The sequence below is a fragment of the Fusarium keratoplasticum genome, chromosome 2, assembly GCF_025433545.1.
Source record: "Fusarium keratoplasticum isolate Fu6.1 chromosome 2, whole genome shotgun sequence".
NCBI classification, from domain to species: domain Eukaryota; kingdom Fungi; phylum Ascomycota; class Sordariomycetes; order Hypocreales; family Nectriaceae; genus Fusarium; species Fusarium keratoplasticum.
Window position 1 is genome coordinate 3,071,598 of NC_070530.1, and position 16,053 is coordinate 3,087,650.

The following is a 16,053-nucleotide window of genomic DNA, read 5'->3' on the forward strand; positions in this document are numbered from 1 at the left end:
GAGGAGAGCTCCATGGTGCCGTGATTGAGGGCATTTCCAGGTCGTTTCAATGCTGGTGCCCGAGGAAGGTGCAGGTCGCTCCCACGACTACATTCTAGGAAGGAGCGTCAACCCGCGCTTGCCTCGAGCATCAACTCAACTCGAAAGCACCTGGCATCGGCACATTTTCCATAATATTTTCCAACCTCACTCTCCAAGCTGACTTTTCTTCTTTTCGACCTACCCCTCTTTCTATCCCCTCTCATCTTCGTCCTTCGTTATGAAGTTCAAGGGGGCTCTCGCCCTTGCTCTTGCGGGCACGGCACACGCAAGATACTGGCTCGAAGATATCCCACACCTGGGGACCGCTCCCTATTACCCGGACAAGCTATACCAAGTCTTTCGCAATGTGAAGGACTATGGCGCCGTTGGTGATGGAGGTGGGTGTCCCTGATGCTGTTCGGTTTCTGGCTTATAGCTCGTCTAGTTGCCGACGACACGGCTGCGATAAATGCTGCCATCAGCGCAGGCGTTAGATGTATCCCCGGAGTTTGCAAGGGGAGCACGATCTCGCCAGCGCTCGTCTACATTCCTTCAGGGTAAGTTGCTCGAGGTAGAATTCCAGCATGCCGCTGACTTGGATAGAACCTACCTGATCAGCAACTCCATCATCGATTTATACTATACCCAGATTATCGGTGACCCCAACGACCGTCCGATCATCAAGGCGTCTCCTGCCTTCTCCAAGGAAAGCTTTGGCTTGATCGATGCGAACCCATATCTATTCAACGGCGCTTTATCCTGGAACTCTACAAATGTCTTCTTTCGACAGATCCGCAACTTGATCTTGGACACCACTGCTCTCCCTCCTGAGTTTCCAGCTGTGGGCATCCACTGGCCCTCTTCACAAGCAACATCCATCAGCAGTTGCGTGTTCAGGCTATCGACTGCTCCGGGCAACGCTCACACTGGTCTGTTTATCGAGGAGGGATCCGGTGGCTTGTTGAACGATCTATACTTTTACGGCGGCGGCAATGCGACTGTTCTGGGCAACCAGCAGTTCACGGCACGCAATCTTTGGTTCTCTAATGCCGATGTTGCTGTTTGGATGACCTGGAACTGGGGATGGACCTTCAAGAGCGCCGTATTCCAGAACTGCCGCGTCGGTATCAAGATGGACGATGTATCGAAGGGTGTTGGTTCCATCACTCTCCTTGATAGTTGGTTCGAGAATATCGACACTGCTATCTCGACGACACGTACCAACCCAGGCGCCGCAGGAAGCGCAGCGTCTCTGGCGATAGAGAATGTCAACTTTAAAAATGTCAACAAAATCCTTGTTGGCCCTGAAGGCACCGATCTTATGGGCTCTATGATGAGACCAGCAGCTGAATCTGTTTTTGTGATGGTAAGTACCGCGGAGGGAAGAATCTGGAGTACTCTGACAGTATCAGGGACACTATGCCGACTCTCGGGGCATGTTTGATGCAGCAGGCTACTACGCTCTACCATCACCTCGGGCTGTTAGCCTTCTCGACCGCAATATCTATCTCGAGAGATCAAAGGTAGGTTGAGTCTCTGTTTTCAGGCGCTGCTAACAGCGGCAGCCCCAATATGAGCAGGTCCCAAGCATCTTCTTCGTTTCAGCCAAAGCCAACGGAGCTTACGGAGATGCCTCTCACGATGACACTCAAGCCCTCAACGCGCTATTCAATTACACAGCAGCCAGCGGACTCATTGCTTACCTCGATGCTGGATACTACATGGTCACCGACACCATCTATATACCTCCGAATGCCAAAATCGTGGGAGAGGCCCTTGCGTCGATCATCATGGGTACTGGACCAAACTTTCAAGACGTGGAAAACCCTCGACCAGTCGTTCAAGTTGGTCGTCCAGGGGACGTTGGTCAAATCGAATGGTCCGACACCATTGTCTCGACCCGCGGCGCAACAGCAGGCGCCATTCTCATTCAGTACAATCTTTACAGTCCCGGTTTGCCATCCGGCATGTGGGATGTACACACTCGTATTGGAGGGTTTGCGGGAACATATCTGCAGGTTTCTGAATGCCCTGCGCTCAAAGCTACAGATACGGTTCAGCCAAAGTGTGTGGCTGCTTATATGAGTATACACATCACAGCGTATGCTGGAGGCTTGTTTACGGAAAACTGCTGGTACTGGGTTGCTGATCATGACCTCGAAGACCAGAAGTACCAACGAGTTACCATCTACGCAGGACGAGGTGTACTCGTCGAAGCCCGGAGAGGACGCATCTGGCTCAGCGCAACTGGATCCGAGCATCACGTTTTGTACCAGTATCAACTCGTCAACACAAAGGACGTGTACATGGGCCATGTACAGACAGAGGAGGCATATTTCCAGCCTCGCCCCGTGGCCCAATACCCCTTCCCGCTTGTGCCTATCCTCAGCGATCCTGACTTTGGGGCGGACTGTCAGAATGACCCTGTTCCTGCGGGATGCAATATGGGATGGGGCATGAGAGTCATGAATTCCAGCAATGTGGTTATATATGGAGCGGGGCTGTACTCATTCTTCAACAACTACAACGACTCGTGTGCGAGCAACAAGTCTCCGGAATTTTGCCAGGAGAGGATCTTGAGTTTCGCGGGTTACAATGAGGGAACGAGGGTCCTTGGACTGAGCACGGTGGGTACCAGGATCATGTTGGAGCGTGATGGCGTAGATTGGGTTGAAGCGATACAGAACAACAGCACATTTGCCGACACATTGGCTCTGTATCAGTCATGAGCATTTAACTATAATGTCCCCCGGCCAGGTAGGAAGCGCACACATAAGGTGTACATAGGGTATCAAGTGCTATACCAGTCATTTAACTAGAATCCCAAATTCCCCGCAAAGCAGTCAATGCAATGAAGACAGCCTCATCTGTTCTGATGGTCCTGCTGCCCTGGTTGGGCAAAACGTTGATCCAGTGATCAAACAGCTCCTTTGTCTTGGAGCCTTGGATGTCCATGCTGCTTAGTTCCTCGTCATTCATAGATGCAAACTCGAGACCACGCGGGCCACCGAATACAATGAGCAGATGGTTGAAGTTGACTCGTTTGCCATGAGGGAACGCCTTGGAGGCTGGGACTCCACGTTCCGAAGTGCCAATGCTGATGTCATAGCCATTCTCATACGGGCTCTCGGTGAAGACGCCGGACAGAGAGTTGGCCTTTCGAACGGTATAACCCCAGTAATAGCCGCCCTCGGTTCTTGGAGCGGCGGGATGAACTGGCTCAGGGTATTGGGTCTCGTCGTCGGGGAACTTGAGTGTTATCCTGGTCTTTGGGGGAATTTCTTCCTGAATCTCAACTGGCTGATCCAACCCCACTTCAACAAGAGTTCCAGAACCCGTGCTTGTCTGACCAGCAATCGTGACACCCTCGCGATAGGAAATCCACTCCTTAGGATGGGGATGATGCGGCATGTCGAGACTGGGCAGCAGCGCGGTGAGACGCAGGTTGGGGTGAAGAGGGAAGAGAGTCTTTCGCATAAAGGGCGGTGCCTCTAGGAAAGACAAAATATGGGTGAGGAAGTGGCATGGGTCGGTATCTCCAGTGTAACCGTTCGGGTCCGTGTGACGAGGTCGGGCAGAGAGGGGAGAATCGTCAAAGACGACGACTTCATCGACGGAGAAGACGGCGAGGGCACGAGCAATTCGACCTGGCTGGGTCATTCGCTGGTCGGCAGTAGCGAGACTGACTGGTCAGCAATGAAATTAATAAAAGAATTGAGATCATACTTTGTAAGGACGCTACTAGGAATTGCGACGGATACTGTCCATGGTCGGCCGCCATCCGTTGGGTTGAAGGTTGCGGAAGGCTTGAAGGACGTTGTGTCCTGGCCATTGTGGCCGGTTTTCCGCTTCTACTGAAAGTTAGAGATGTAACGACAACTGTTTCTTTGATAATTGACTCACCTTGGACTTGCGCTCGTGAAAAGACATTTTGATGATGGGATCCAAGCTGTGGAGCTTTGTCCATGCACAGTGAAGCTCAAAAAGTTATTGCATTGATCCGGCAGAATTTGTCTGGGGTTGTCCACCGCCTGCCTGATCCGGTCTCAGAGCACATGCCTGCCTGCGCTTGGTCAGCATCACGACCAACGGAGCGATACGGATGATCTGGCCTTCATCTTGAAACTCATTCAACAACAACCATCGCAACCATGACCGGCCCTATTAGTATCGGTTCTGAATCGGAGTGGAGCAGCCTCCTCTCCGGCACAAATGTTGTCATCGCAGATTGTATGTCAACCCCCTCCGATGCCGCGCATCGTCACTAACACGCGCAAGTCTACGCCGACTGGTGCGGTCCCTGCAAGATGATCGCGCCGACCTTTGACAGCCTCGCCAAGGAACACTCGTCCCCTCGAAAGGTGGCCTTCGCCAAGGTCAACGTCGACAGCCAGGCCGGCATCGCGCGATCCAACGGCGTCTCAGCCATGCCCACCTTCAAGATCTTCCACAACGGCACCTGCATCGAGACCATTCGAGGTGCCAACCCCCCAGCGCTGACGGCGGCCATCAACAATGCTGTCAAGCTCGGTGGCGCGACCAAGCCTGGCGACGCATTCAAGACACCCGGCCGGACGCTGGGCGGAGAAACAAAGTCGGCCTCGCTGGCCAGGCAATGGAGCTTGAAGGCGCTTATGGATATGTTTGTGACATTTTTCGGACTGTATTTTGTGTCCCTGTTCTCGGTACGTTGCTAGAAGGAACTCCAGGACGAGGGTGAGTTGCTAACAGGCTTCTAGTTCGATTCATACAAGGCGGCCGAGAAGAGCGTGTTCAACATTTACCGTCAACCCACAGTCCAGACTTCCAGTGGAGGGACAGTGGGCGGAGCATCGAGGCCTGGTCCTCCAAGGTCTACATTCAAGACTTTGGCAGATATTGGTAGTGATTAAGCGATGAGCATGGCGTTGGCAAAGGATTCTTTCATGGGCGTAATAACTATATCGATAGTCGAAGGCATTAGATCAGCACTGATTCATAACCCATCATCCCGGAGCTTCCATATCCCTGTCCTGACTTCCTCTGTGAGACTGCTCATGAGTGCGGCCATCATGATTACCACTTATATCACGTGACTACGCGTAGCGGCGAAAAAGTTCCAGACGAGCTTCCAACCTCAACCATCAACCCAAAACTTGTACAATACAGAAAATGTTGTCAGCAAGGGGCGTCCGGAATGCCTGTCCGAGGTGTAATGTTTCTTCTTCATTAGTTTCGACTCGTTTTTACACCCATTCCGCTCCTTCCCTACGATTACGACGAATTTCTCCCCTTCAAGCACCCCAGCCCAATAAGAGCACGGCAATTACACAGGCTTTTTCGACTTCCAGATTTTTGCGACAAGAAGCGGCGGCCCCGCGCGCATCGCCTGAAGAGATTGAGCAGGTTGTCCGAGATGCCAAGCAGCGATTCAGAGATACCCTGCCAAAGGGATATCTCAATGACGAAGAATACGCCCTCTACGAACGATTGTACGGTGCACCCTTGCGAGAGACCAGGCCTGAGGATGTTGGTATCCCAGAGCATGCCGACATGGGGCCCGAGCCCCCACGACCGGATAATGAGGGTACTATACTACGGGAGGTTGAGGGAGGCGAATTCGAGGAGATCGTCTACCAGATTCCCCGTGAGGAGGCAGCGGAAGACGAGATAGTGGAAGAGTCTGACGAAGTGCTGCCGCAATCCGAGCTGGCAGACTTAGCTATGGAAGAGTCACTACATCAACCCCCGGGATATGTCGAACTAGTGGCAAGGACTCAACGAGAGTACGATGCGATGCAAAAATTGGCCAAGGATTTTGAGGAGACACGGCGACAGCAGCAAGAGGCAGAGGATCAAGTGGCGGCAGAGGAGGAGGAGCTCGCAGAGCGTCTGGCGGAGGCCGAGGAGACGCCTCAGTGGCCGGAGGAACAATGGAGGGAGAGAGTGTCTGGCGAGACTCTGCGATTTCACCCTCTTTCCATTGAGGGTCGATTCCATGGCAGTCCCGTTGAGATTTCCCTGCCGCGGGACGAGCTGATCATGCCAATCCGAGACCTTTTGCAGCGAACACACATTGACCATGTCAAGAGTGCAGCTGAAGATGCATTTGGTGGTGCTGGTCTTCCTTTATCTCCTGCGACGCCCGAAGGCAAGAGGAATGGCGGGCAGAGAGCTGCTGGCGTTCACGCAGATTCCCGACACATGACCGAGATTGAGGCGGACGCTTTCATTGCAGGTTTCTTACCACCTGCCTATGCCTCCGTTATGGCTACACTACGAGAGGTCCGGAAGCGAGTTGGAAGTGAGTGGCTACAGTCCAAGCTCAAGGACGGTACCGGTCTCAGCGTTCTCGATGCGGGATCCGGTGGTGCTGGCTTGATCGCTTGGGATGAGATTGTGCGAGCAGAGTGGGATTTGCTGAAGGAGAATGGCCAAGTCAAAGGACTTGACCCTCCTGGCAAGCGAACAGTTGTGGTTGGATCAGATCGTCTACGACATCGCGCCAAGACCTTCCTCCACAACACCACATTTCTTCCTCGACTGCCTGATTATGAACATTCAGGAGAGATGCGTGGCCAGCATCTGGATGCAGGAGACAAGCCGCAGGCTCGAAAGAGCTACGATGTCATCATTGCGTCTCACCTCTTCCTCAAGGAGCAGCAAGATCACTACCGACAAGCCATCCTCAACAACCTCTGGAGTTTGCTGAAGAAGGACGGGGGTGTCCTTATTGTTCTGGAAAAGGCTCACCCTCGCGGTTTCGAGGCTGTGGCTCATGTTCGTGATACAGTTCTGAAGCAGTTCCTGCTCCCTCAGTCGGGACAGTCTGAGGTTTCCCCTGAGGACTTCAACCCGGCCTATCAACGCGAGAAGGAGGCTGGACATGTCATTGCTCCTTGCACCAACCAAGGAGTGTGTCCCATGTACCAGGCCACTGGCAAGAGTACTGGCCGAAAGGATTTCTGCCACTTTAACCAGCGATTCGTGCGACCTACCTTTTACACTCGCATGCTTGGAAACAGCCAGGACAACCAGGGCGAGGTCGAGTTCAGCTATGTGGCTCTCAGACGTGGTGTAGCCAAGGAGAGCCCCTGGACTGGCAAGCAGGCGACGGAGGAGGCTTTCAAGGGATACGAACACTCAGAGACAAAGCCCGATATGCAGACGCTACCTCGAACGATCTTACCTCCCCTGAAGCGCAAGGGTCACGTCACCCTGGACTTGTGTACCCCCGAAGGCAAGCTTGAGAGATGGACGGTGCCCAAGAGCTTCGGCAAGGTGGCATACCACGATGCCCGCAAGGCACGATGGGGTGATCTCTGGGCGCTCGGAGCCAAGACGCGAGTTCTCCGACAGGTCCGGGCGGGTAAAGGACACGACGACGGCGGCAAGCGAGCAGGAGAGGGCAAGAAGCCCAGAAAGGTTGAGATTGTTATGGGCCCCGGGGGCATCAGCGCGAGCGAGAAGAACGCACCCCGGGAGCGTCGCAGCAAGAACAAGCAGGACAAGAAGAGCCGACTGATCCAGGAGATCCTAGAGGCGGAGGAGGAAGAGGAGAAGATGATTGCCAAGCAGATGGACGAGGAGGTTGAGGCTGAGCTGGAGGAGGACAGCAGGAAGGGGCGTTGAGAAATTGTATCACCAATGTAAAAGTATAATGTACAAAAATGAGGCATCAGGTCGGGGTATGACATGAGGCGTTGGATATCATGATAGATCTCAACACAAGCACCACACAACGTAACGACATATTTGGACCTTGTTTTCATCCCATCTCAAGTACTCTCGAGCCTGGATGCCGGTACCATTGTGGGTCCCCCCGGACACTATCAAAATTTTCCTCCGGGTCCGGGATGCGATCTTGAGCGGGTTGTGCTTCCTACTCCTACCACATTCGAGCCACGCCCGGTTAGCTCAATCGGTAGAGCGTGAGACTCTTAGAAATGCCATTCAATGGTATCGAGTACGCGATCTCAAGGTTGCGGGTTCGACCCCCGCATCGGGCTGTTCCTATAATTCGATTGCGAGCAAATTGCGAGGCTTTCTCTTTTTTGCTGTTGTGAGATGCGGCTGTGTGGTGTTAGGGTGCTCACGTGATGAGAAACTGACACATCACGTGATCTATTCTCTTTTTGTCCCCTGTCATTCCATCATTCTGTGTCCCCCTGTGACCAACAGCTCGTCATCCCAATGCTACCCCTTCCAGGGTTAATCGTGATTTTGGCATCTCCTATCTTCAGCCGCCCATCATCACGTTATCATGGTTCATGCATCTCCGATTGCGGGCCGCGGAAGTCGGCGATTGCGTCTTTTGCGGCAGAAATTCTTTTGCGGCCGCCCGACAGGCCGATAACGCCACGAGGGACGACGCCCCGCGGAGACTGAATGGCGTCAGTTCGTGCCAATCAGAAGAGGCTGATTTGGGTTGGAGGTGACTGTCTTGGAGGGGTAGAGGGGCACTTTCAATGGGCAAGGGTCTTTTTTTTTATTATGGTCGTGGGGTGTGTACATGGGGAGCTTGTTTATAAGCCGGACAAGTCTCGCAATTACGGCGTTGGATGGTTTTTGGGGGGGAACTGACTCTTTTTGACTTTCATCTTTGACTGATTCATTCCAGCTGGTTGATTCAATATTCCCAGTTTGGGGTCCAGTCATCGAAATGGCGACAGCTTCACCCACTTCGCTACTCGCCGCTCTCAACTGCAGAGACAACGTCCACCTCGTGATCGGAACAAACCCTCTCGCAGCCACTCGATGCGGCCAGTCACTCAATGCTGGTGCGCGACCTATCTTGATTGCTCCCGAGGGCGCAGAGCTTCACTATGCCCTGCAAAAGAGGATAGACGAGGGTCTTGTCCAGTGGCACAAGAAGCCCTTTGAGGACGCCGACTTGCTGCGACTTGGTCGCGAGGAGGTTGACGGTGTTGTCGATGCCGTCTTTGTTACTTCGGGGCCTCGAGATCCTTCCAGTAAGTCCTCTGCGTCAAATAAACACCAATTGAAGCTAACAGTCCAGGCCTTCACATCGCCGCCCTCTGCAAGCGAAATCGCATCCCCGTAAACGTCGTCGACGCTCCCCAACTCTGCACATTCTCCCTTCTCTCAACACACTCGGACGGTCCCCTCCAGATCGGCGTCACAACCAATGGTCGCGGCTGTAAGCTAGCCTCGCGCATCCGTCGTGACATTGCTGCTTCTCTTCCCGCCGACCTCGGCGCAGCTTGCTCACGTCTGGGCGATGTGCGCCGTCGCATTCATCAAGAGGACTCGCTTGGTGCTCAAGACGACCCTGCCTCTCTGGACGACTCTTTCGATCAGACAGCTCAGTTCAACAAGCTCGTCACAGACGAAGATGCCAAGAATAGAAGAGTGCGCTGGTTGAGCCAGGTCTGCGAATACTGGCCTCTTAAGCGACTGGCCGCCATCACAGACGATGATGTCGAGACTATCCTCAAGTCATACCCCGGAAACGGCCCCGATATCAAGCGGGACCCCGGTACTCCGGAGAAGCGCATCGGCACCATCATCCTAGCCGGCAGCGGACCCGGCCACCCGGACCTCCTCACCCAGGCCACCCACAAGGCCATCAAATCGGCCGACCTTATCCTCGCCGACAAGCTCGTGCCTTCAGGTGTCCTCGATCTCATCCCCCGCCGTACCCCCGTCCAAATCGCTCGCAAGTTCCCCGGCAACGCCGACCGTGCCCAAGAGGAGCTTCTCGAGATGGCCCTCGCCGGCGTGCGCGAGGGCAAGACTGTCCTCCGCCTCAAGCAGGGCGACCCTTACGTCTATGGTCGCGGCGGCGAGGAGGTGGCCTACTTCCGCCAGCATGGTCTTGGTGATCGCGTTTCTGTCCTCCCTGGTGTCACCAGTGCTCTGAGTGCGCCGCTCTTTGCTGCTATCCCTCCCACGCAGCGCGACGTCGCCGATCAGGTCCTCATCTGCACTGGTACCGGAAAGAAGGGCAAGCCCCCTGCGCCACCAGAGTATGTGGCTAGCCGTACCGTAGTCTTCCTGATGGCTCTCCACCGCATCAATGGTCTCATCCGTGAGCTCACCACTCACATCGAGCTTGAGCCTCTTGCCCCCGCCAATGAAGAAGCCGTCTCAGCCCAGCCTCCTCCTCCCCCAGAGCCATCTCAGGTATCCCCGGTGACGGGGGAGAGCAAGCGTACTCTGTGGCCGCGCAACACTCCCTGTGCTGTCATTGAGCGAGCCAGCTGCCCAGACCAGCGAGTCATCCGGACAACGCTTGAGCACGTCGCCGAAGCTATTGAGACCGAGGGCAGTCGGCCACCAGGTCTACTAGTAGTCGGAAGAGCCTGTGAGGCTCTGTTCACGCCGGAAAAGGGCCGCGCCTGGGCTGTCGAGGAGGGGTTCAGGGGTATGGAGCTAGAGGATTTCACTGTTGGTCTTGAAGCATTGCAAGCATGAAACCGTTGTTTATGGGATTATGAAAATGCGGAGTTTGGGCATAGCGTATGGTAGCATTGCTGGAGTTTGATAGAATTGAAGCCCTGTTTTTGGCAAACAGCCTTGGTAACCAATGTTGGCATCCATACATACCTAGTCAGGATATTAAGCCCGCTTGGCGTCTGGCTCATCGTCAGGCTTATCGTCCTCCGGGCCCTCGTCCTCTGAGTTTTTGTTGAAGTTGCCATCCTCTGACGCAACAGATTCGTTCATCCACTCATAGGTTGATTTGATTTGGCAGCCTGACCAACATATCATGGCATGGGAGGTTGGTTGTGCCCTCATTCTCAGGGCAGGAGTAGTATTCTCCGAGCCAAATCCAACGCCAACTCACCCAATGGGTAGTCTATTATCCAAGACAAAAGCACCCTCGACAGCACAATCTCCTATGTGAAGTCCAACCCGTCTTCAGGAGCATCCCCTCACATTACTCGGCGTCGTTGAGGCTCCGGCTCGTCCACCGTAGATGTACCACGCCTCCTCACACCCGCCACACCCGCTGGCGCTGTATGCTGGGCATAACCCTCCAAGAGTATCAGCTCGCGATACCTTTCATCGCCCAGACACCCCCGCATGGCCTGGTTCCGAAACGGCGCCACGAGAATTCTGAGCCGCTGATACGCGTCTTGCCAACGTGTGACCTTGAGTTGATGCTCGCCTCCTGTCTTGGTAACGACCAAGGTGTAGGGCGACCTGTTTCGGGTTGTCTCAATCCTAAAGGAATGAGTGTCACCCAACAGCATAGACTCAATGTGTTTTCGGCGCTTCTCGGCGGCAGGAAACTCCCAGGTCTGCATAACAGGAGACACGAGAAACTTTTTGAACTCCCGACAGTCAGAACACCGACAGCCACGCGCATCATAAGTCCAGCCATTTGGCTCGGCGGGGAATGGAGGCATAGTGGTACGGATCGAGTGCCGTACCAAGAGCTCGACAAGTTCTCCAAACTCGGGCACTGGCACGACCCTTCCTCTTCCAATCAGCCCAGCCAGGGGGGCGACGAGCTCTTGCATGATGGAGCTTGCCCGGCCGTGGTTGCGCCTTAAATTCCATGAATGCCGCGACTTGGCTAGACCCGCAGAGGTCGCTGCGAGGAGTCTCGAGGCCTCCTCGGGCAATCCGCCAACATGGCTTTCTTCAATGCACAGCACAAAGAAGTTGATGCCGGGTTCATCGATTCCACTATTGTAGTCGAAATCCTTAGCCCGGATTTCGAGCTTCTCGAAACCGTGCTGGATGATGCTTCTGCATATGGCGGGTGCGTTGAGAAACCTGGGGTTGCCGTTACGTTTCCACAAAGAATACACAAGATTAAGCAAGTACATTCTGCCGGCATGTGCAGCAATGTTGGGAAGAAATCTGTTCAGAATTAGTCCGGACACTCTGATTTGAACACGAGACCCAACTGACCTGTTCAAAATCCAGTCCAGCTTCTCAGATCGTTCCCTGATCCAATCGATGGCCAGGCGGCAATCGCTATGTTCCCATTTTTGTTGCGTCTCCATCTTCAGGTCCAACGCGTCCAGTACCCAGGCATCGAGGGACAGTGATAGGGCCTCATTCTCGATACCAAGCTTGAGACTGGTACAGCTCTGTCGGAAGTCTTGGAAGTTCCGTTCTGTAAGGGGGCCGAGCCTAGGTATGGTCAGTCAGCTGAACAGCCGCATGGCAGGCAGCACATGTATACACCTACCAATCGTTCCAATTAACAGTATTTCCCTTGTCAATATACTCCTTGACCAGGTGCGGTTCAATCAGCTTGGCCACACGCATCGAATCAAAGCTTGTTGCAAATGAAGTAACGGCAATAGTCTTGCTGTATAGATCCGTGTCGCCAGACTCCAAACTCAATTCGAGGATTCTTTCCACAGCCGGGGCTCTCAGGATTTCGCCGTTTCCGGAAAGGCTAGTCAGCATGTCCAACAGGACCTGCCTAGTCTTTTGATCATCTGGAAAGCTCTCCATGTCCGCGGTGAGCATGTTGACGAGGTTTTCAACAACCTGATGACGGGACGTGGTGCCACCATAGGAATGGACGTAAGGGGCGTGTTTTCTGCAGTCGATCACATTAAGGACGTGATCCCTGGGGATAATAAGAGCAGCCGTGTCGTGATATCGGCGGGAGTATTCCCCTTCCTCGCAGGCCCACTCAGGGTTGTCTTCTAGATCATCGCTATCAGCCTCGCGAAGCTCCAGGTTATATTGAGAGAAGCCCAGGATCTCCTTCCTTGCGTCTACGCTGCCGACGATGGGTAAATCCAAGCCGTGGGGTGTAGAGACGCCGTCGATAGTATGAGTAACGGCTGATACTGTGCCGCAGTCCTCTGTCACCTCATGGGTGACCCGTGCAAGCAAAAAGTAACAGCCTGCCTCTGGACAGATGTCGCTAAGAAACTGGCAGACCGTTCGGTCATGGCCTTTTGTGTCCTCGAGTGATTCGGGACGTTCTCTAGCCTTGTCGATCAATGGAAAAAACAATCTGTCAATTCCAGGGAAATGTGACGACCAATCCTTCAAAATATTTTGTGTACGAGCCATCGCAGACCCAATTACCTCGGCGGCATGGGGCCCCGGACGTGTTGAGCCTGCCTTCCACAGATCATACGTAATGGCCAAGCGATATCCTGACGTCAAATCGTCGACTTCACATTTGACGTCCTGGAGCCAGGAGATGGCGGAAATATCCAGCGCAGACGACGACGCCGGTGAGAAGCAAAACGACATGGTCTCGATGGACAAGTTGACATTTGCGCCCTGATGTTCCGATGGAAGGAAGATGGCGAGCGCACCGATGATATCGGTCGTATTCTCTCTAGGAGAGTCTTGTCTCGGGATTGGCCCTGGTCCGTATAGAGTCAAATGTCTAGGCACAGACGAGACGCCTCCGATGTCGAGGGTTTTTGCTACATCGCCGGCGACTATCTGCAGGAACCCGGGCCATGCTGGGTTCGTCAATTGGAACTGTGTTGGGTCCAATTCCCATGCGTTACTAGTCGGGGCTCGGCGGCAGTGGCTCTTGATATCTTGAGCCGCTTGCTCATTGATAGGCAATGGAACGATGGGATTCCCTTCAATTTTCAGGCCTGGGTTGATGAACGATGGGTAATGTTTGAAGGTGGCGATGCCGCCTATCTGTTGGATGTTACTCAACGATTCAAAAAGCCTTCTTTTCCATTCGCCCACAGACGCTCGAGGAGCCTCAGAGTCGCTATCATCAGGGATTTCGATGACGGTAGGTGGACCTGGCATGATGGTTTCGATGAGGGAAGCGCGTCATGAACGATGCCAAGTCGTGGTAGTTTCTCCGCTCCTGATCAACGACGCGACGCGTCGCAATTAATAGCTAATTGGTGGCGGCTTAATTCAGCCAACTTTGGAGCAAACGTCATCTCGAAAAAGCAAGCAAGATGGAGGTTCACTCCAGGGACCATGATGAGGATGCATCTTTAGCATATCTTTTATGCACGCCGAACCTGTAACAAGATAACAAAATGACGCCAGCCTGTGGTTTGCATGCACCTATCGTCGCCTTGATAGTGAAGCTCAAACATGGAGAGGAGAGATAGATGCATAGTGGTGTTCTACCCACCTCCCTTCTCTTTCAATTCATTAAAATAGAAGCAAGTCCGTAAGGAACCGGTTCGTGCCTTCTTATTAACCATTTCTTTTCCCAAGTACAGAGTCCATCAGGGTGCTTTTGCGTCATAGCGCGTCTAGACACTGAAAACCATCACTCACTCTACTAAACCACCACACCTCAAAGCCACGATACTCTTTCATACAATCACCATTTCCCAAAAAGCCCACGGTCCTGTAACGAAATCCATCGGCATTGAGACATTCCATAACACAGCTACGCAAAGCACGGCTCCATCCCAGCTGACTCATCAGCCCCATCCTGCAGGCAGTCTCCGTTTTCGCAGTAGGTAAATCTCGGTGAGAGGCATCATGTTGATACACCTCCACTTTACCGATGAAATGGCCGACCCTCTATCACGGCGAGCGACTGAGGCGGTGGGAGGGCTGGATCTCCCGTGGAGGTTTGCACCAAGGGGAGATTACCACCCGGACAACAACCCAAAGGGTTTGATATCCTTTGCTACAGCTGAGAATGTCTGGGATCCTCTCATTGGTAACAAAAGTCCAGGACTAACACCCTCTAGGCTCTGGTAACCCAAGAGTTGAAGCAATTCGTCGATAAAAATGTATGAGAAGCCCCATACAAAAGATGCCGCGCCAATGGCTCCTCCACACCCCGAAACCCTCACTCACAGCCCAGGTCACCTTCTCCCTTGATGACTTTCTCTACCGCGGCAGCCATGCAGGAGGCCCACGTTTCCCCAAAGCCCTGGCTATCCACCTCAACGAGTATCTTCAGCCACACGACCCCATCACTCCGGACATGATCCAGGTCGTCGGGGCCGCTACTGCAATGCACGATATCCTCGCGTGGGGAGTTGCGGATCCCTATGATGGTGTCTTGACTAGCAGGCCCGTCTACGGCCGCTTCGAGCTTGATTTCGGTAACAAATCTCAGGTGAGGGTCGTATACGCCTCCACGGAAGCCGAGAACTCCTTCCAGGATGATGTTGTCGAAAAGTTTGAGGAGGCCTTGATCCGGTCCAAAAAGGCTGGCATCAACGTTAAAATGCTGTTGATTGTTAACCCACACAACCCACTGGGTAAGCAAGCCGCTCCCTTTTAGTGCAGACTAATACCTTTCAGGGAGATGCTACCCTCGCTCTACCCTCATCAAGATCATGCAGTTCTGCCAGAAATATCGACTGCATCTCCTGAGCGACGAAATCTATGCCTGTTCCGTCTTCGACTCGGGGGAGGCTGCCGTTCCTTTCACCTCAATCTTATCCATTGATTCGTCGGGTCTTATCGATCCAGACCTTCTTCATGTGACCTACGGCCTTAGCAAAGACTTTGGAGCAGCTGGTCTGCGTGTCGGAGCCATCATCACTCGTAGCAAGCCTGTCCTTCGAGCCATCGAAGCTGCCATGCGTTTTCACAACCCTTCTGGCGCCAGTCTTGCCGTCGGGAGCGCCATGCTTGAGAACAGGGAGTGGTGCCGTGCCTTTATCGAGGGTTCAAGGACCAAGCTTGCTCAGGCGTACAAGCACGTCACCAAGGGGCTTACGGACATTGGCATACGATATCTGCCTGGCAGCAATGCGGGCTTCTTTGTCTGGATCGATTTGTCCCCGTATCTTCCGTTCGAGCTGGGCGAGGAAAGGACTCGCGAGTTTGCTCTGGCTAAGAAGCTAAAAGAGGAGGGTGTGTTCCTGCACCCCTGCGAAGAGCATTCCGTTCATCCTGGGTGGTTTCGACTGGTGTATTCGCAAGATGCGAGAATAGTAACGGAAGGACTCAAGAGGTGCGTTTTCTCTGAAAAATGTCGACGTAACTAATGTCTTGTAGGATTAAGAGAGCAATCTCTTAGCTGATATCGATGGGTGGCGGTTGGGTAGAGAGAATCAACTTCGTCAACGGCGGATCTATCCTAGGACCAGAAATTTCAAAGAGTCAGTCCAAAGCATCAGATCTTTGTGTAACCTTGGATATAATGGG

At 53.5% G+C, this 16,053-nt stretch overlaps 6 protein-coding genes across 6 annotated transcripts; 4 read left to right on the plus strand and 2 right to left on the minus strand.

The window, feature by feature from the left end:
• Positions 1-259: 259 nt before the first annotated feature.
• On the plus strand, positions 260-2,750 carry NCS57_00285200 (uncharacterized protein; the record flags this gene model as incomplete). Its single annotated transcript, XM_053052870.1, has 5 exons — positions 260-419; positions 467-578; positions 625-1,387; positions 1,434-1,544; positions 1,587-2,750. The coding sequence occupies 5 exons, from the start codon at positions 260-262 to the stop codon at positions 2,748-2,750; spliced, it is 2,310 nt and encodes a 769-aa protein (XP_052918116.1).
• An 82-nt stretch (positions 2,751-2,832) lies between these two features.
• Positions 2,833-3,951, minus strand: NCS57_00285300 (uncharacterized protein; the record flags this gene model as incomplete). The annotated part of the gene is made up of 3 exons (XM_053052871.1): positions 2,833-3,703; positions 3,748-3,872; positions 3,925-3,951. The coding sequence occupies 3 exons, from the start codon at positions 3,949-3,951 to the stop codon at positions 2,833-2,835; spliced, it is 1,023 nt and encodes a 340-aa protein (XP_052918117.1).
• A 215-nt stretch (positions 3,952-4,166) lies between these two features.
• On the plus strand, positions 4,167-7,632 carry NCS57_00285400 (Thioredoxin domain-containing protein; the record flags this gene model as incomplete). The annotated part of the gene is made up of 4 exons (XM_053052872.1): positions 4,167-4,251; positions 4,300-4,706; positions 4,761-4,873; positions 5,352-7,632. Exons 1-4 carry the CDS (start codon positions 4,173-4,175, stop codon positions 7,630-7,632), a joined length of 2,880 nt encoding a protein of 959 aa, XP_052918118.1. The 5' UTR covers positions 4,167-4,172.
• Positions 7,633-8,662: 1,030 nt separating this feature from the next.
• NCS57_00285500 (Precorrin-2 dehydrogenase) lies at positions 8,663-10,437 on the plus strand (the record flags this gene model as incomplete). Its single annotated transcript, XM_053052873.1, has 2 exons — positions 8,663-8,972; positions 9,020-10,437. The coding sequence occupies 2 exons, from the start codon at positions 8,663-8,665 to the stop codon at positions 10,435-10,437; spliced, it is 1,728 nt and encodes a 575-aa protein (XP_052918119.1).
• A 461-nt stretch (positions 10,438-10,898) lies between these two features.
• On the minus strand, positions 10,899-13,725 carry NCS57_00285600 (uncharacterized protein; the record flags this gene model as incomplete). The annotated part of the gene is made up of 4 exons (XM_053052874.1): positions 10,899-11,835; positions 11,887-12,111; positions 12,170-12,925; positions 13,082-13,725. The coding sequence occupies 4 exons, from the start codon at positions 13,723-13,725 to the stop codon at positions 10,899-10,901; spliced, it is 2,562 nt and encodes an 853-aa protein (XP_052918120.1).
• A 699-nt stretch (positions 13,726-14,424) lies between these two features.
• NCS57_00285700 (Aminotran-1-2 domain-containing protein) lies at positions 14,425-15,925 on the plus strand (the record flags this gene model as incomplete). Its single annotated transcript, XM_053052875.1, has 5 exons — positions 14,425-14,589; positions 14,640-14,681; positions 14,756-15,158; positions 15,202-15,859; positions 15,904-15,925. The coding sequence occupies 5 exons, from the start codon at positions 14,425-14,427 to the stop codon at positions 15,923-15,925; spliced, it is 1,290 nt and encodes a 429-aa protein (XP_052918121.1).
• Positions 15,926-16,053: the final 128 nt, after the last annotated feature.